This window comes from Cryptotermes secundus, unplaced genomic scaffold, assembly GCF_002891405.2.
Source record: "Cryptotermes secundus unplaced genomic scaffold, Csec_1.0 scaffold1003, whole genome shotgun sequence".
Lineage (NCBI taxonomy): Eukaryota > Metazoa > Arthropoda > Insecta > Blattodea > Kalotermitidae > Cryptotermes > Cryptotermes secundus.
In genome coordinates, this window is record NW_019733847.1 from 502,771 (window position 1) to 523,568 (window position 20,798).

At 34.8% G+C, this 20,798-nt stretch overlaps 1 protein-coding gene across 9 annotated transcripts in view; it reads right to left on the reverse strand.

Annotated features, from left to right (window-relative positions):
- Window positions 1–20,798, reverse strand: part of LOC111868283 (ATP-binding cassette sub-family A member 3) — a 78,527-nt gene that overhangs the window by 25,625 nt on the left and 32,104 nt on the right. For 8 of the 9 annotated variants that reach the window (XM_023858803.2, XM_023858809.2, XM_023858806.2 and 5 more), the window contains 12 exons: window positions 18,011–18,252; window positions 16,855–17,098; window positions 15,364–15,537; window positions 13,709–13,890; window positions 12,962–13,102; window positions 10,379–10,496; window positions 9,651–9,805; window positions 8,279–8,434; window positions 6,473–6,683; window positions 5,615–5,864; window positions 4,233–4,357; window positions 1,746–1,805 (listed from right to left, as the gene is read on the reverse strand). In XM_023858803.2, the coding sequence (XP_023714571.1) occupies window positions 1,746–1,805; window positions 4,233–4,357; window positions 5,615–5,864; window positions 6,473–6,683; window positions 8,279–8,434; window positions 9,651–9,805; window positions 10,379–10,496; window positions 12,962–13,102; window positions 13,709–13,890; window positions 15,364–15,537; window positions 16,855–17,098; window positions 18,011–18,252 (2,058 nt within the window). The remainder of the gene's footprint in view (window positions 1–1,745; window positions 1,806–4,232; window positions 4,358–5,614; window positions 5,865–6,472; window positions 6,684–8,278; window positions 8,435–9,650; window positions 9,806–10,378; window positions 10,497–12,961; window positions 13,103–13,708; window positions 13,891–15,363; window positions 15,538–16,854; window positions 17,099–18,010; window positions 18,253–20,798) is intronic. The other variant, XM_023858808.2, reaches the window with a different exon arrangement.

Consider the following 20,798-nt stretch of genomic DNA (forward strand, 5'->3'; position numbering starts at 1 on the left):
GCTAAATAATGGAGTATATTCTTATGATTTATTTACAGAGCTTAGATGGAAATATAATTCAGCTATAAAAGAGAATGAAATTGATGTTAAAAAGAGCGTGACATCTTTACTGGAATAAGAAGGGAATTCTAATGGACCAAGACATATATGTTGAAGTGTATCTACTGATACCATTACTGTAACAGGATGATGGGAAATGGATGCAGGGCTTCATCATGCTTTACTGTTATTAAGCCTGGTCATCAAATGGTTATTTACAACCACTCTCCTTAATCCTTAATCTAATCTAATCCAATGCATTTCTCTACTGCTGGGTATAATTCCCACCCAATGTATAAAACTAAAAATAATAAGCAAAAATTATACATGTGTCAACCAATTTAACAGATAATTCAAATTAAAATGACCTTTGATTGCTTTTTGTTTTGCATTGGCCTGCAGTCGTGACATATTGTTTTCAGAATATGAATTCCTCTTGGTGCTAAAAATGCATAGAAATTTCTTCTGCTGCAGTGACACCCCGGTTAGGTATTAAAGAATTTAATATATATTTACCTGCAGATGTAGTTATTCATGTTATTATACACCCACAGTAAATAATACATCCCAGAATTTCATGACACATGTAACACATTTAAAATTCATACACATAATAGAAATTTATAATATGAGTTAATGAATAAATTATTATGTGGCATTACAATAATTTTCATTCATAATCTGGAGTCATATGAACCTTGTTATAAATTTAAATTGCCCCCTCGACTTTTTCATGCACCCAACATCAGCTATGAATATAAATGTACAGGGGTTTCCATCTATGCAGGATTTGTTTCAGTTTTGTAGAGTACCTATAACTTTGAAATAACATTAACTGTCTGCACAGGATTACCTGTTGACTTATTTTAACTTGCATATCTTCAAAATGAAGGGATAACTGAAGCTCTGCCATAACCTATCTCATAGAATTGAACTTCATTATGAAACGAAACACCCAAATTTGATGGTGGGTTTATTCAAATCAGCAGCACTTTTTTTCTATGAACATGTTTGCCAGTATTTCCATGGTCAATTTTAGCCTCAAGGCCAAAATATGAATGCATTAGAAGATCAGCGAATTTTGACAAGTTTGCTGGCACTGTCAGTTGTTTACCTATATGTCTCCTGACTGAAAAATAAACACTGTCAGTAGCCTACTAATTACATCCAATGTTGATATTGTTTCATATAGCTGGGTCCACCATGTTTGAAGTTTTATTCAACAACACAAAATGGTTAGTGATGACATACCTCATATCTCTACAATTCTGGTAACTATTACATGTATTCTAAAACATCCACATAATTAAAGAATATAAAATAGGACTGGAAAAAAAGATTGAAACTAAAAATGGAACTGTCTGATCTCAATTCTATGTATAGGAAAATATGAACTATAAAAAATACCAAATATTCAAGTAAAGAAGTTTGACTGCTAAAGCAGCAGAATGCAAATTAATGAAAAGACAATATTCACAAGAACAGAAACAAAATGGTTCTGCCATGTGTGAGCTACTCATTCATGTTTCATACAAAACGTGGAGAGACAGGTTTATAAAAATCTATAAAATATTTACTGGCATATTTCATAAGGTTACAATTTATTTTATGTTTCTGTGGTGCTTCTAAACAGTGCAACATTTTTAGGAAGTAAGTGCATTCGAACATGATGGTGCGATTTAGTGACGTGAATATGAACAAATCACCTATGAATCTGCTAGCATTCCTTGGACTCATATAAAGGTGATTAATACATGTCGCAAAACCTGAAAACACAGTGCATATTCCATTGGAAACTGAAAGGATATGTACACTAAAACCATAACCAACAACACAAGGTCAGTTAAGCATAAGACAAATATAAACAACATGTAATGAAACTGTGATGTGTAGAGCAGTTAGATGCTTGCCTTCATGAAGATATTCTACTCTACGTGGAAACAAGTGCAAAATTTGTAAGACATGCATTTGCAATTTAAAATTATTACAGTTATCGGTAATGACGTATATTACATATGGGAGACATGATGAAATTATTCATTTATAAAATCTTGGTGGTAAGTGAATCAAACAACTGAGAAAATTTAAGTAGAATCATGTGACAAACAGTCCAACATTTTCCCTTTCCATTCCCAAAAATTATATGCAACACTTTGGTTTAACAATATAGATGCCATAAAGAGTTGTTTGTTTTTTTTTTTTCAAATAATATTACTGACATTATTTTTTATTCAAAATGCAGGTACGTTATATTAAGTTTTGAATGTAAATTAAAATGTTAAAAGGAGAAAGTGAACATCAGTTTCAGTTTGACATTCTGCAGAAATATGATTACGTTTCTAACACTTTCTTAATTACTACGGCATTTGTTTTTCACCTTTATGTTCATCAGCTATGATCACTACTAAGTGAACTTTACATTCATTCTCGTTATATTAAACACAATACAAAATTCCTATACGACATTTGTGAGAAGAATACATATTAATTTATATAACCAGAATATTGTGTGGCTGTGCATTGCTTTTCCACAGTATGTACTCACTGCATGAGCTGCCATTTTTCCTATTCAGTCAGGTGCACTGATAGAGTATATCATCACCACAGCCTAAAGCTAACTGACCTGCTTAGAGTCTGTGTTACATAGCTCTCAGAGTTATGTGTATCTGCATATAACACAGGGTTCATAACCCTACTTGCAATCAAGGTGCATCAAACACCATCTTTTACGCCATGGACTGGAATTTCATGAATAAAACAAGAATAATCTGTACTCCTTTATCTATTACCTTGCATGTTAATATGTCCATTCTAATAAAACTGAGCCTTGCTTGGTTAAAACGAGAAAGTTAACTTGGAACTAAGTTTGCTTTTATGGACTTACTGAACATGCCTGTTACAGAACTTGCTAGATTCTGAAGCTGTAAATTTGTGTAATTCTGCGGTTTTGTAAAACTATGGCTTGAAATTCCATTACAGTTCTCATAAAGTTCCTTTCCCATTGAACATGGATAAGTTTACACTAAAGTATCAAGTGTTTTATAAGAATACTATATGAGGTGAAGTCCATTTTTGTATGACGACCTTCATGTCCATTTGTTTGGACTTGTGAAATGAAATGTATGTATGTATTAGGAAGTGTCACAGAAAATCCACAGGAAAGTTTACTAGGGTAAGAACAACTGGCATATTAATAGAGAGGATTCCAAATGCCGCTCTTGAATACTAACACAAGAATAGCTGGATGTCAGAGCATGGCTTGAACGTTCACTCTGGAAGTCTCCAAACTATCTGAGAAACGAATTTATCTAAATAAAATTTTAAAATTTGTTTCCCACTGCTCAGAATACATGCTGCATCAATGACATTGCCAAATCAGTTAATGCTATTTAAGGAAATATATATATATAAATCACTCTGTGAGTAAATTAAGAAATTTATAATCTTAAAGCAGTTTGTAAATATAGCAATCACTGTGCTTTAAAGGGTGGAATACTTTACACAAGAAACAGGAATACCAAAAGGACCATGATAAAGTTACTGAAATTACAATGTGTACTATTCAATTTCTGCAAATGGTTGCTTCAGGCAATTAATGATGATAAACTGAGTCCTGAATTCACAAGTAGATTTCTTTTCAGGTGAGGCTTGGTTTTCGTTTAGTAGGCATATTGACACAAAACAACATTGGAGCACTGTAGCACAGGAAATTCACATCTATTACATGAAGTTCCACTCCATGTTGTGCAAGCTGATACTTTCATGAACCCTGAGCATAAGGTCCTGTATGTGGATATAGTTAATTCTCAGATATACAATGCAAGTGTAGAAATGGCCCCATAACCTTACTATGTGGTGCTGCTACTATCTTGCTAACAAAACAGCTGACTGAGTAGGAAAGTTGCACAAAGCAGAAAGGCACAGGTGCCAGATATCTTCCCTGCATAAACTAGAAGTACAACATTGTTGCTGTATTTTTAATTTAATAACCTGCAATAAACCAACAAACTTTGAAAAATAAACACCACGTTCATGTCCTCAGGAATTTGTGCTGGGTTATAGAAAGCTGTGTCTTACAATGTTGTAGAATGTTTGAGAAACCAAATGCAACTATGACAATATTCTGCTGTCAAGGGTCATTCTTCTGTCCAAATCATTATCATTATCAGTATAAGTGAGCAGTCTTTACTTACATTTGTTTCCGCTTGGCAAAATGGAGCTGTCGTCTACTTCAAAGGTACTTGAATGTACCACATTGTCAATGCCATTGGTCTGCTGGTGTTCAGCAGGAGCAGATATCTCCGTGTCTTTCCCAACTCTTGAAGGAAAAGGCAGTCAAATTTCCAGCACAGAAGTTCAGTCCATATACATAAACATCACATGCTCCATAACAATATGACTCTTTCTAACAGTATAGCAAAATGCTCTGGCATGTTTCATATTGATATTAACCTACCCTATAATGGATCTATACATCCACTGCCCCATATGCCTTCATGGGATAGTGCTTAATTAGTTAAGCATGGGGACAACTTTACCTTACCTTATAGTACTAAGCAACAAGGATTCAGTACAGCTAATATGGTTGTCGGTATCAACATTCATGTGAATGGAGTGGCTAAAATTGGAGGGTAATATGTGGAAACATGCATAACGCCTTGAGAGAGATGTGGAAGTAATTGATCACTGAGATTCTTTTCTGTGAGCAAGTAGAAAATAGAAAAAGTTACAATGAGATATAAGAAGAGTTATATGATAATGCTTTGAAAGAATAGATGCTACATAATATTCTAAGTAATGAACAAAAGCGGAATACAGACAAATTAAAAATCTATGAAAATAAACAATATATAGGTACCCCCTAACTTATGCAATTCCGACCTTAATGTGTAGACATATGATTTTAATTTCATTCGTTAGTAAAGACTAAAAAATAATGATATTTTCAAAAATAAACAAATTAGAATTCATAAACGATTAAAATTAATGGTTTTCAATTAAATCGTTTCTGTATTTTAAAATTAAAACTAAAAGCAGTGAAAGCAAAGGGATGTAAAAAATTTCACGAAACAAAATTTTGAGTTATGTGAATTAAAAATACAGATCCGCTCTAATGAATGAAACTATCAAGTAAACATGGGATACCTGTACAAGGAAACACTGTGTGCTTGCAGTATCCAGATTAATTTTATGGAGATTGGGTTTTGACTATGTAGCTGACATCACAGAAAACAATAGGACTGGAATTCCCTGTACTGCATTAGTACATTGGAGATGGAACACATCACATATTAACTTACTTCATTGGCCGCGCCATAGCTCAAGCGGTTAGTCGCTGGCTTCCCACTGCGGCGGCCCGGGTTCGATCCCGGGTCTGGTCAAGTGGGATTTGTGGTGGACAAAGTGGCGCTGGGGCAGGTTTTCTCCAAGTACTTCGGTTTCCCCTGCCAATCTTCATTCCACCAATTGCTCCACAATCACCCTCACCTATGATCTGGGCCTGGTACAATAGACCAGAAGTGGCCGCAGTACAAGGGACTTAGTCCCACCCCACTAGCAATAAAAAAAAACTTACTTCATGAACACTTCTTCCATAGTTGTTAGGGACACACCATAACTGAGCAAACCCAGCTTCTTCTTATTCTCTTCAAGTTTAGATAACATGGCTTCAAATACTGATGACTGATTTTCACTCAGGAGATAGGACAGTTCTGACCCTATATTCTGATCAACACTGATCTTTGGTATAAATTCATTTAGGAGGCTTGTTACTGAATCGACATTGCAGTCTGGTCCCTTCACAATGATCAAACGGTAGCCAGCGCCTGCGTACACAAGATACATTAGGAATCAGTTGCAATACTCGTACAGTGAATTCACAATTATCCATATCAGTGCAGGCCAGAAGCAGTGTAGATAATTATGAATAGCAGATAATCCAGAATTCTGAATGTAGTCAACTTCCATGTTACATTCAACCCTCATATCACTTAAATACAGATAAATATAAATTAAGTAAATACAGATCCATGAAGAAGATACACAATAAAATTACATTCTTCTGGGAAGAGACAGTTGCAAAATAACCAAACTTCACAGTATCACATCTGAGAATTTGAAATCGCAGGTAAAATAAATATGAATAAATGGTGCTGTTTTCTTTGCATTTCTAGTTTACTCAGTCTATTTTGGAAAAGGGGGTACATTATCATCAGTTAGTGATGTGGACCATTATGTCATCAACAGAAAATTACAACATTCTATTTTCATCATTTTTAGGCATTCTTATGCAAGTGGGAAATCAAACATACTTACATCTTATTTTTCTTTCATAAGGTTACCGATACAAAATATAATGTACCATGGGTTTAGAATAAATGGATTTTACTGTGTATAGGTGTGAGCCTAGTTTTTGTTCTCAAGAAACACTTGCCATATTTCTTCTTGAGGAAGAAGGAAGATCCACAACATTGTAACTCTCCACCAGCCATGATAGCAATGCGGTCACCAAGCAGATCTGCTTCATCCATGAAATGTGTTGTAAGAAGTGTTGTACGGCCATGTTTCTCCGTCTGAAGCAAATCCCATAATGCTCGTCTTGCAGCGGGATCTAAACCAGACGTTGGCTCATCAAACATCACAATCTGTGAAAGTTACAATGGTTAATTACCTTCAGATATCATAGTCAGATATCTGCACAGTGTAACGTGATAAAAGTAAAGGTAAAATTATCCCTGTGTTTAATTTATTAAGCATCATGCCATGAAGACGTGGTGATGAGGGTGGAGGTAGAAGTATACGCCAATTTTAACCTCGGCATAAGATAGAGTTTCATGCGACTTTTGTGTACCCCACAAGCAAAACAGCCTCCAGTACCCGTTGTACCCGCTGCGCTCACCCCAGAGCCAGTCTGGATGGTATGAAGAAAAGAAAACTCTGTTCCCCCCAAAGGGAATGTAATCCAGCATATAGCCTGGTCACTATAATGACTTAGCTATCCTAGCTCAAAATATGCTGCAGAAAAATTTAATTATATATTAAGCAGTACAAAGTGTTACTATCATAAATGCTAGATTATATGTTATTTATAATGGTGCATAAATTCAGTGCATAATGTGAAAGTGTGTGTGTATGTCCCCCACAACTTTCAACTTTCACAAGACTTTCTGTACTAGAACTGAGATTCATAAATTTCCAAACAAGTGACTGTAATGGTACAGAGACTTGTTTTCATTGTAGGTGTAGTATTAGCTATTTCAGTAATTTTTTTATCAGTATGTTGTAAAACTCCAGTTCTGAATGCTGAATCAAACTGCTGGAGAAAGCTTCAGTACATATCACACATTGTACCAATCAACTCTCATAATTTTGCATGGCGTGATAATTTGGACTCTGTGATAATGAAATGGAATTTTAAATAACTCCATGGAGTACAGTCATTTTTGAGAGGCTAGTAATCATTCAGGTAATCAAGAATTTCCCCATCTTTCTTGAAACCAAAAATTTCAATACAGGCCTTACAAAGGGCCATCATTGTATCCTGAACCAGATGAATCCAGCACACTCTCTCACACTATTTGTTTATGATCCATTTTAATATTATCATCCCATCTGTGCTAAAGTTACCCAAATTGCTTCTTTTTCTTTTTTAAGTTTTACAAACCAAATTTTTAATTCCATCCTATGCATGCTACATGTGGTGTTCATACAATTCTCCACTTTCTGACGACCCTAATAAAATCTTCCGAGAGAAGACAGCATTTATTTAATTTTAACAATGAGATTGACAAATATAAACCTAGAGCCCTCAATAATTTATATTTACCTGAACCTAACAAAAATACAATAAAGGTGTTTACATATCAGGTATTAAAGTTTTTAATCATCTTCCTCAAACAATAAAAATGTTGGCTACTGATGAGAGAAGTTTTAAAAATTCATTGAAAATTTTTTTTATCAGCATTCTTTTTATTCCATAAATGAATATTATCAACATAAGTGGTCATAAGTGTGTAAAACACTTACTATAAAATTTGAATTAATACAGTTTTATTCAAATTACCTATATTAACTGAATTAAATACATTACAAATTTACATGTTCATTTATGGAATAAAAAGAATATTATCAACATAATTGGTCATAAGTGTGGAAATTTGTAATGTATTTAATTACAGTATTAATCCAGTAATAACTATTAATATTTAAATGAATAAATTTTAGTAGTATATTGACTCACTTTTGAGCCACCACAAAGGGCCACTCCGGCAGCCAATTTCCTCTGCATACCCCCTGACAATTTACTGCTTTCTGTATGTTCCTTTGGTTCCAGTTCTAGTAGTGAAATATATTTCTTTATCTCCGCTTTCAGTGCATGACCAGACAGCCCCTTCATCTAAGGCAAACATTCCAAATGGAAATGCAAATCTGGATCAAAAGGAATATCTATTACAAACAAGAAAGAACTTCAAAATTCATATAATTCTGTCTTCTTGGATATTGGCACGTGTATCAGTGACTTGTAGATGGGGTTTGGATTGGTGAATGGATTAACTGGATACTCACAAGTCCTAACTACAATTAATTATAACAATCTAAAGATTACTGTAGCTATAAGACATAAGATAAAATCTTCAACGTCTGCTTGCTTAGTCGTTGCTTGGTCTCTCGAATTCTGGATCTGGATTTCTGAAACTTGGACTGAATTCACTTCACACAGACTGAATATAGAACACCCAGTCGGACAGTTGACTGTCCTCTGTTATTCTCTATTTCCATAAAACTTGTGACAATCTCCAACCAATGTGTTGATTTATACAAGCATATTCATTGTCGCGGAAACGTGTTTCATCTAGCTGTTGTCTAGCAATAGTTGTGTCTGCTGTGTTTCTCTGACTGCACACTTCTAGCATTCAGGCATCATGTCAAAATGTAGTTTGGCGAAAGTCAATCAATATTTTGGATTGGCTTACTCTTTGAACCTCATGACAGAAGCAAATATTCCTCCAAAGTATCAGGCTCTGTCCAAACTACACAGAAATACAACGCAGAACACTGTACTCTTCAAAGTTATTGCTGTAAGATCCTCAAATCCAACATTTAGAATTCAACACTGTCTTCCAAGCCTAAGCACCAAGCCATGAAGTTGTATATAGAAAGTGGAGTTAGAACTTCACACTGTTTTAACCTCATTTCATAATGGAGGTGAGTAGCCAACTTCATGTCTCAGCTACTCCCAAGGGAAGGTATTTCTGTACCTACTGGCAAGAAGCCTGTTCAGAACTCAGAGCCAGTCTGGATTGACAGCAAAGTCAGAAATCCTGCCCATGTCAGGAATATAGCACTGGCCACTGGCAATCCATCTTGTAACTAATCACTTTAAACATTAAGCTTTGCAAAAATTATTAATGCTATCATTAAAATTCAGCACACATCTATTTAATTTCTAAACACATGTAATTGCAAATATACGTAGAGAATTTATAGTTAACCATTGAATTTGTAATATTTTATATAAGACAGTACACTAATGCTGAATATTTTGGAAACATGAGACATATTTAAGTTAATTTAACTGGTTTTACAGTAATGCAGTGGTCACTATTGTTTACCTTCCCAAAAAAATAGAGATGTTCTCTCACTGTAAGGTCTTCAAACAGGACATTATGTTGTGGACACAAACCCAGGCTCTCCCGGACCTTATGAATATCTGTTCTTACATCAAATCCTCCAACCAGAGCAGTTCCACTTGTTGGAGTTATCATGCCTTCATTAACAAGAACAGTCAATTACACATTATTCATCCTGAGACTTTATAATTTTGTTCATTTTATTTTTGTGGAATTTGTACAACACTGGTGCCGAATGGAAGATTGATTGATGAACAATGAGTTAGAAAGGATTTGTTATAAACTTTAATGGCCTGTCAAGATACTCTCCAAGCATTGCACAGAGAGACTGAGGAGAACCACAAAAATAGTAAGTATGGCTGATGTTGTGACCAAGAATGAAACTGAACATCTTCCGAATACAAGTCTAGGGCATTACCATTATGACAACCTGCTGAGCTACCCTCAGTCACGATTACAGAGGTAGTTTTGTGATTCAATTTAGCTTCTTTAAACAGACCCAACAGACTAGGTACCTCCAACTCTTTCACCTGAGGATCGAAATAGACCCAGTTTCTGAAACATTGTGTTCTTTAGAATACTGGATGAAGGGCAAAGTAAAAAACTAAGTAATCTGAAATACTATATATTACATCCTTGTGTCACGAGGAGCCAGATGTATAGGAATTCTAAAATAAAATAGATTAGAAATGAATACAAAAAATGTGTACCTGTCAACATTGACATTGTTGTAGTTTTTCCCGCCCCATTATGACCCAGCAGGACAGTAATATGCCCTTCATACATGTTCAGAGTTAGGTCTTTCACAGCCTCCTTGCTGCCATATTTCTGAAAACAAATTCCAATTCTAGTGAATTTTGCTGAATAACATTTCATTACACTAATTCCTGATTTTATAAAAGGAATACATTCTTCAAATGCTGCTTGTTTAACATAAATTTGATAAAGTAAGTAACTAAGTAAAGCTATCCCTGTGCCAGGCCGTGAAGGCCCATAGGGTTGTGAGACATTGAGGCTCAAAGATGGTGGTAAGGTTGTCAGGCTTACGCGCTGGCCGCACTTTACTCCCCAGGAAAATTATTTAATTAATTCCTGGTACTCATTTCTGTTAGAGGCTCAGTCGACCCCAGGGCCATAGTGCAGCTGGAAGGATTAGGTCAGTTGAAAAAATCCAATGACCTCATCGGGACTTGAACCCTCAACCTTCCGGCCTGTACCATAGCCCCTCAACCAACTATGCTACTGTGTGCAGCCCTATATTTGATAAATAATATTGTATACCCAATTATAGTGGACAACCAATTAAGTTCAGGCAGATTTGGTTGGGGCTCTGTTAAAAAAACTGACTGGCGTGTCCAGTGTCTAAATATAAACTTTGTGTGAAATGGCATTTTAAAAGGTAACAAGTGTAAAATGATGGGAGCTCTATTTTGTGTTTGAATGTGTGCTTGGAGTCTTGAGAAAACCCTGTTTTGTTTTGTTTTCAAATGTATAGAAATGGCACAGGAGCTCTCAGAAACTACACTCATGTTTCTACCACTAGTGTTTGAGCAAAATACATTTATAAATGTACATTTCATTTTACAAATCCTAATTCACATCTGAGTTAAATACTTCTTTTACAGATTACCCAGGGTTTCTAATTATCTGGGTATTTTCATTTCCTATCCCCCCCCCCAGATATTCAGGAGTTTACTGTACTTTACAGTTAATAATTACATATACTATGGAATGAGATAATACATACACTTACACCCTAAATAACAGCCTAACAAACAAACAAACAAACTTCATGGATTTGAACCCTTCTCTAGAAGCCACCAGTTGCTGAGTTACTCAAGAATTTTCCAAGATTTTATGGGACCTAAAGGTTCATTTAAATAATAGTAGGGAATATGAGTATATATTAGAACTTAACACATGTACATGTGTGCATGTTATTAATATAATGATTTTTTTTAATTCGCTTAATGGGGGGTGGAGTCCAACTGGGTCCAATTGGCACAGTTCAATTCAATTTAATTCAGTGGCCACTGATTGGCCTATTGTAGCCTGCCCTGGGTGAATATAATGAGAGAGAATTTGGTAGAATGAAGATTGGTAGGGGAAACCGAAGTACTCAGAGAAAACCCGCCCCAGCGCCACTTTGTCCACCACAGATCCCACTTGATCAGAACTGGGATCAAGCCTGGGCTACGGCGGTGAGAAGCCAGCGACTAACCACTTATATAATGAATTTACTTTGAAGTGACTAGTACTGATTAAGACATAATAAAAATCAGAAAATTCTATGAGTATAATATGCAACAAACAAGACAGTAAAAAGATAGTCATTAGTTTGTGGGGGGGGGGGTGGTGTCCAGGGCTTCTTATGTTTTCATTGTAGTAAAAATACTTCATGTACATCAAATATAGAGTACGAATTTTTCAAATGAGTTAATGTTACTCATCACAAGCAGAGTCAGTGAACAGGGATATAGCATACAGCTACAGGGATTAGATCCACTCTTGAGAACTGATAGTCATTTAGCTGGTCAAGAAATTCCCTGCTGTCTATGAAATCTGGAAGTTCATTAACATGTTCAGTAAAACCCACCACTAAACTCTATCCTGAGCCAGATGAATTCAGTCCTTATTATCACAGACAAAGTTAAAATTTTGGTTTGAATAAGTTATCACAAGCATGCATTAATGAAATTCAGTTTATGCTTACTGAATCTGAAGGTTTGTTTTTAAAGAAGCTTATAGAATTGTGCCTAACATATGTATGTCTGTTCACATATAACAAGAATTTCACTGAATTTGATACTGGGGATTTTTCTTAAATGTTTTGAAGCAATCCAGTTTTGACTAAAATCAGGAAACAATACTAGATATTTTATATGAATATCTACAATAATTTAAATGTTTGTATCAGGTGTAACTTACTAAATATTTTTTGATAAAAAATGCTTCAGGGGGAAAAATTTTTTATCCATAGATCTTATGGTTTTAGAGATAAATACAAAAGAGGGAGTGAATGCACTAGAACTATGATATGCTATGTGCGCATTTCCTAACTTGTGTAAGTTTTATAATAACAAATAAATTACACTATACATATTCATATAACGAGTTTGTTGGGTAATTGAAGTATATTTCATGGATCTGAATTTCTCTCTTTATTCATTTTATCAGCATTTCACAGATATTATTTTATCTTTTGCATTACTTATTTTACAACATATATTTTAACAGGAATCAGAATTAGACTTCTTGTGTCTTTCAAATAGGATACACAGTTCCTTCTTTACCTTCCTCAGATGTTTGATTTGTATTCCTGCTGGTAGATTTCTAGGTTCAGCCTCGTAAACATCTGGACTGTTAACATTAGTTTTCTGTCCGACAGTTTCAAAGTATGGGTTGTAATCAGAATTTTCACACCAATATGAAAGCTGAAAAATGAAGATAATAAAAAGGAGCAAATTTCAATAATTATAATACCAAATGGATGAGAAAAATTCATAACCATTTCCAAGGCCCAAGAAACCAACTTCCCTGTTCATCAGTGATAAGTGAAAAATTAAGGCTCAGAAGCAGAAAAAACAAATTTAAATGTATCTGTTAATATTAACTACAACCCTATTTTTATTGCTGCACTGATTTCAGAAAGTAAATCTGAGACAATGAGTAATATGCTGTACACATTTTATGCAAAATAAGAGACAGCAGTTCAGTTTTATACAATCCAATCATCTCAAGAATCTCTCACACATGACTGAGCCAAGTGCATCCAACTTTTCTGTCTAGGCAGATGAACAATTTTCAGAAGCTCTCAGACAATTACAATGTATTATCTTATATGCTGTACACTGGTAAATGGGCTTGCAGAGAACAATCACAATAGTATGGGTAAGAGATATTTCTCTTATGGAGAACCATCTGACAAGAAAAGTGTTTGTCTGATTGATAAATTTACATAAGATTTAATCATATCTGACTGTATCATAGAGGTCTACTTATGTTAATTTTAACTTTGAGATGCATATGGTCATGCATACCTGGACAGGGAAATACCAAGGTTTTGGTACACCATATTCACCAGGGGCAACAGCTTCAATGTAGAGAGTCAAAAGAAGATAGATGAGTGCATCCACCAGTAACATAATCATCACATGACCTAATACAAGATCATCATCTGCTGTGACTGGAGTCCAGATATTGTGCCACTGCATTCCTACTCCTGCAGAATATGATATTTATTTTAAATACTGACATATTTTAAGCATACTATAATGTCTCTTTAACTTACTTGGGGTCTGCACAACAGTTTTGAGATTCATTGATCCAGTGACCATTAATTAAGAGTCATTTGCAGAAAAACAGCACATACAGTGGAGGTTATGTTCACCCAGCTGTATATTTTAGTGCAGAAGCTATTGAATGCATTTTTGTATTTAGCCATGGCCACATAGCACATTATCACATCCTCAGTTTTAAGGTTGGGGCCTTTATCTCTGACCTGGCATTTGGTTTGTTACAAAGAAATAAACTTTGGGGGAGGGGAGAATATGGAGAATTTACATTGAAAATTGTTAAGAGAATTAAATTTATAATTGTCATTTTACAGCAAGCTGAGCTGAAATAAAAGTAGACAAAAAAGAAGTTGAATCATTTAAAAATCAGTACATTAAACAATAAAGACTTCAGTAAGATCTAAAACTTTTGCTTGAAACATTTTTCAGTATCATAAATATTTAATTACTTACAACAAAAAATAATTTCCGATAATATATAGTGTAGGAGATAAGCCTTCAAACATTAGAATTGTAACTGAAGGAAATGAACATCAAACTTAGTGGGACATGTAGATACATAAAGAGAATATTTATAAATTTGGAGTAAATCTTTGCACTCAGTTTCTCATTACCAAATGATTTTATCAAACCATTATTCTCTATCATGAACAATTTACAAAACACCAAGTTAGATTCATTTGTCCAAAATTGACATCCATTGACCCTGAATGACTTTAATACAATTTTTATTGATTACTCTCACCAAAGATTATCAAAGATTATAACATGTATGACAATTATTCAGATTTGTTTCCAATCTTATATATGGAAAGTAATATTTGTGCTAGGTTAAAAATTTCTTCCTTAAAGAATCTCCTTGAATTATGAACTGTGACATTAATTATAATAATAAAAATATAAATTTTGAAATTCATCTACCTTGTGGTTATGAATTTTAAAATTTGTTTAAAGAATGTGTGGGGCTCTTGTCATTACTCCTACGACAACCCACTTCTTCGGAACAATTTGTTGGCCCTGAAAAGGACCGTGGTTGCTGAGATGATTTGACGGTGAGGTAGCGCGNATTGGCACAGTGGCACCTATGCAACTGACTCATTCAGAAATTGAATGTGTGCACACAAAAGTCTTGTTTTGTGATACAACAAAAGAGAAACTGCATCAGAGAAGAGGAACTGGTAGGGGGATTAGCATAACCACGTCCAATACACTAACATGTTTTGTTACAGGCTTTTCTAGTACTATCAACTTTATGCAGTTGATTTAATCTTACATGGGAAAACAACTCCTAACAAGACAGAGAATAATTATATATATGAAATCTACAGATACATTTGGTGAACGCCCTAGCACAAGCAGCCCTTCAAGTATTAAAGTACAGAATGTAAGCAGCTACTTACCAGCTCCTTCATACATTAGAAATAACTGAAATCCAAATGCCATGGCACTATTTGATAACAGGCAAGCTAATATCTTGGATGGTAGATGCAGGTTTTCATACTGCTCTGACATGAACATGAATGGCACATATGAGAAGAACCACAGTATAGCAGCCATCAAGGATGCTGTGTTAGCTGTTCAAGGGATACACAAAATATACATGTCAAATCAACAGTCTGACAGAGTTACAAGTATCTAGCGTGATCATCTGAAAGTTGGGACGATGGGAGGACGAACACGAGCCTGCATGGTTTATGAATTTTAATTATAGACAATGAAAAATTTTTAATTAGCATCAAGAAATTTTAAATAATTTTTAAAAACTTTACATTCCCAGGAAACTGCTGTGTTTGTGAAATGTTCTGTTTTGTGTACTATGCATTGTAACATATAAGTGTACGCACTTTACGTCTAAACAACTTATGTGAAGGTGGTTTCCTATTTGTAGTGATGTTTGCCCTCTGAAGATGGTCCGCAGAGACCAAAACATGTAAGCGTGTTAAGTTTTTCATGTAGTAATAAACTTACAGGTCACATTGGACGGAGTGATTTATATTTGTAATTGTTAGTGTGACGGACCAGAATGAAACAAATCAAAAATAATATTCCTTGTTCCAGTGTTTGTGTCAGAGGTGGCATTTCAGAACATTTCATGCTATAATATCTTAAGAGAAGTGAGAAGTTTTAAATCTGCATTGAAGAGGTTTTTATATCATCATTCTTTTCTAGTCCATGAATGAATATTATCAACATAATTTGTCATAAGTGTGTAAATTTGTAATGTATTTAATTCGGTTAATATAGGTAATTTAAATAAAATTGTATTAACAAGATGTTATTTTCAAATTATCTTATTAAATTCGTTACTTTATATTATTATTTATGTTAATCAATTAATGTAAGTAATTTTGATTATGTGACTCGTGTAATTTTGTATATGTATCTTGATATATCTATTTTCAACGGGACACTTTCCACATCCTAGGTTTGTTACTTGTATGGATATATGGAAAATAAAGGAAATTAATGAAGAATTGTTTTAGTTATATTAAGTAATGTGCATGTTGATGCTTATTTTATTATGTACGTTTTACTGCCTTATTTGTGACTATTTCCACATCCTATTAAATTGTTTTCGGTATGGATTTATGGAAAATGAATGAATGAATGAATGAATGAATGAATGTCTGTTGGGAAGGAGACCAGTCCCACTTAGAAACGGATTAATTGCATTATCAGTGATACTAATCTCGTTAAAGGGAACAGAAAGCAGAAAATAAAAATGCCCCAATGTGTCATGTGTTTGTCTTCAGTAAATGCAAATACATGTAAATTATTATGCATATATATTATAAAATTTTATAAAAGGCTGACAAATATGCGCCTCATGAATATCACCTCTAATGAAAATAACAATAGCCATACCATACCAACAACATGCAGTAAATTACCTTTAGAAAATAAGACTGAGATCATGAAGCAGAAACAGATGCTGGCAATCATATAAAAAATGAAATAAATTAAGAGAAGTATAGGATCACTGTAGGAAAACACAGTGAGATCCGAACCAGGATACCATGGCACTTTCATCATAATCACAATTAAGATCACTGAAATCATCACAAACATAAATGTCTTTATGAACCAAGCTGTCCAGTGTAACCAATTGGGCAATCCCATTATCTTCATGGCTTCCTGCAAATGAGAACATAAAATCAGAGGTTCTAATATCAGTGTCTGTGAAGAGTATCACCTTCTGGGAGATAATGCTGTGTAGTCAGGTAAAGGTTACTAATATTTTCATCTTCGGCTTGAAGAATATGCCAAGCAAGCAGAACTAATTTGTAGCATGTTTCTACAAAGCTTCAGTAAATTGTATCTGACTGCATAGTATCATACCAAAAGACAGTACTCTTCAAAGACTTGAAACTTATGTGAACTGCCTTTAACTATTTCACTCTACTGGTGCAATATTTAACTGAAGCTGAACAAACCTCCGTTACCATATGATGTGACGTTTGTATTTTTAGTCCACATCAAGAAGTAATCAAGCATTTTTGTTGTGTTTGTTTCATATGTTTACCTTCAAATTCTACTATTTTAGGAAATGGTAACAAAATAATGTGCAGCAAAAGGACTAAGTACCATCTGTCCATATTTTCTAAATATTGGGGCTCTTAAAAATAAGGCTAAATACATTTTTAACAAGATCCTGCTTAGATGGAAAAACGTAACACTGGACTTAAAATATTACCAAACATGTAAGTTATTCAATAACACAGCTCTTTGCTGTTACAGATAAAATTCTCCAAATTTTAAAGACATTGATATTACCAGTATATCTTTTTATGTTAACGTAAACTTTGAATTATTTTACAACAACCAATAGAAATAAATATTTCACATCCACAAGATTTTACTGCCCTGTGAAGTCACCCTTAATGTGCTGGCATATTTTAACATATGTCCAGGTTAAGCTAGTTGGATAACAATTGTTGTTAAGGTGCATAAAAATCTTATGACAATTTTGTGACGTTGTGAATCCATTCAATTGATTTTATACAAGGATTCTGAGTACTTCAAATAGTACACTGATGGGTTACTTGCCTTGAGTTGACGCTCCTTTTCCACAGTAATGACCTTAACAGTGTTGATACATGTATAGACAAAGCTCACCATCATAAGGAGAGGTACATTTCTTTTCAGAGCTTCGAGCATATCATCATGTGTGTATGGAGGATATGGGAACCTCTGAAGCATTATTTGAGGTAGAGTTATATTATTTAAAAACTTTGTTATTTCTGAAGATATAACATGCTGTAATAGTAAGAAACCTTCATACCAGTAACCTGAAAAGCAAGAAAATGTTTATTATCTATGTATGCCAAGATTTCATGATGTGAGAAACACATTACACAAGCAGCTATGAATAAAAGATTGATTAAAAGATAGATTCTTAGGTTATTAAATGATGTTTCAACTGTAAAGCATAAAACGAAAAGGAAAATAATCAAGAATGATTCTGGATGCAGGTAGCAGTAGCTACTTGAAAATATTATCTGCCTGGAGTGACTGACAAAAACCATAAAATTCATCAGTCAGAATAGCCAATAATCTGGTTAAGATTTCAACCAGTTAACTCACAAAAAACCTAAAGCATTACAGCTACATTATCTTTTTAATATGATAGGGTAGCAGAGCTTCACACCTATCAAACAATGTTTTTAAAGAGTTTTGTAATGTGTAATGTTAACAAACACATATTACTGCAAAGATGTATTTGTAAATTGTATAAATTTTTGCTGCATTAAAGTTATAATATGCAGAGAAGTTCATCACCCCGGATAGTCATTGTATATATAATATTGCTCAAGGAATACTAGATGCTGTGTAGAGAACCATACAACACAAGAAAAAAAGAGGCACAAGACCAAGTCTGTTGGAAATGAAAACAGGCACAGTCCAGAACAAGTGCTACCAAGAGAACACAATGATGTATTGTGTAACCAACAGTCTGGAGCCCTTCTTTGAGCAGCTAACTAAAGAAAATAATTTCTCATACTACCAGAAAAACAGTACATTAGTGCACACTGCAGAATGATCTGTGAAGCTTATGTGGACTGTGTTCCATATGAAGCAGAAATTTATAGAAAAAAAAAAAACTTTTTGTAAAATACAAATATCAAAATCCTGCATGTTAATACAGAAATCACACAATGTCAGTGGAAAATATATTTCAATACTGGAGGACAACTCTTTGACCAGGTAGTTACTATAGGATTCTGACGATGGTGTATAACACAGAGATATTGGGTTTTCGGACTTTATACATTGTCCTGGTTTTAGTTCATTCGTTCATCAGTAATCTGTCAGACGACAGGTCCACAGTCTCTTCCAAAACAGTTCCTCCACTTAATGCGATCTAGAGCTTTCTCCTTCAAATGAAAATATCCTCTTCTGTCCCCAAGATCATCCAGCATCTTCTTACGTCGTTCTTCCTCGTCTTCTGGTTCCCATACATGGTGTCCCTGTTTTTGGAAAGAGAATATCCAGGAAAAGTGATAATTTGCTAGTTTTCCACATCGCAGTACAACAGCCATTGAAGCCACTCTGGTCACACCTGTTGCTATAGAAACTTGGACCATCGCGAGCATCATTTGCTCTGTGCTTAAAGTCACTGCTTCCGGCATCAGTTTTTGGTGTCTCTCTTCATCTGATGCCTACCCTTTGACCTGTCCAGCAAAGGAGGCCCTGCCAGTAGCTACGCTACCGCTGGTATATCTCTCAGGGCCCTTGGCATACTCAAACTCCCTCACCAAGGTGGAGAAAAGGTTTAACATAATTAAGAAAAATACGATATTTCAGAAGCTGGACCGGTTTCTCTCATCAGCTGATAGTAAACACATCTTCTGTTTCATCCACCTGACCAAAAAAAAAAATTCAATATTTCATTGCATGTACTTTCTCTCATCATCAGAGGAAGAAACAAACCCATTGTTTTCGTTCCTTTAACGAAAATACGATTCGGAAACTAATCAAGTTTCCATCCACCCGATTAGATTAAATAAAACATCTCTTCTGTTGGATTAATCCAAAAAGATCTAGTTTCAAGCACTAGACAAACGACTTCTTAAAACACACAGTTTATAAATACCTGAGACCAGGCTAAGTCCATGACAGCTAATAAGAAAAATATATATTAAAAATTGTTCTAAAGACATACAAGCGTGGAACCAGGATAGATAGAGCCGTAGAAATTTATGTCATGAAACCAAACTAGTAACCAGGTCCATGACCCCACGGCATGGAATAGAAAGGAAAATTAGTAAAAAACTAATAGTGTCTAACTATGAAGAAAGCAGTCTTCTGGGATTTGGCGCCGTGTATATGTGGTGTTAACCGACGTTTCGGAGGAACGTATCGCCCCCATCTTCAGGGTTGAAGAAAAAGTATAGGTAAATCTGCAAGCGACAACACCGGTTACCTATACTTTTTCTTCAACCCTGAAGATGGGGGCGATACGTTCCTCCGAAACGTCGGTTAACACCACATATACACGGCGCCAAATCCCAGAAGACTGCTTTCTTCATAGTCACCGCCGTGAAAGCCTCAAATCTTACATAGTGTCTAACTAGCTTCAACAATGGAGTAAATCACGTCTATCTAATTTAGAACCTAATAGAAATCAATAAAAACATATATCACATCATACAGATCTTCTCTGTGAATTGGTGACTCATTTGCTGATAATGGGGATCCAAATGGGAGAAAAGTCCAAACTGGGTTGGCTAACTGGTTTGGCCGAGCATGCCATATGGGCCGCTTCCTTGTATTTTCTATACCTGATGTGGCTTTCAATATCCGAAATCTTAGCTTCATCCACGCCTACCCTATG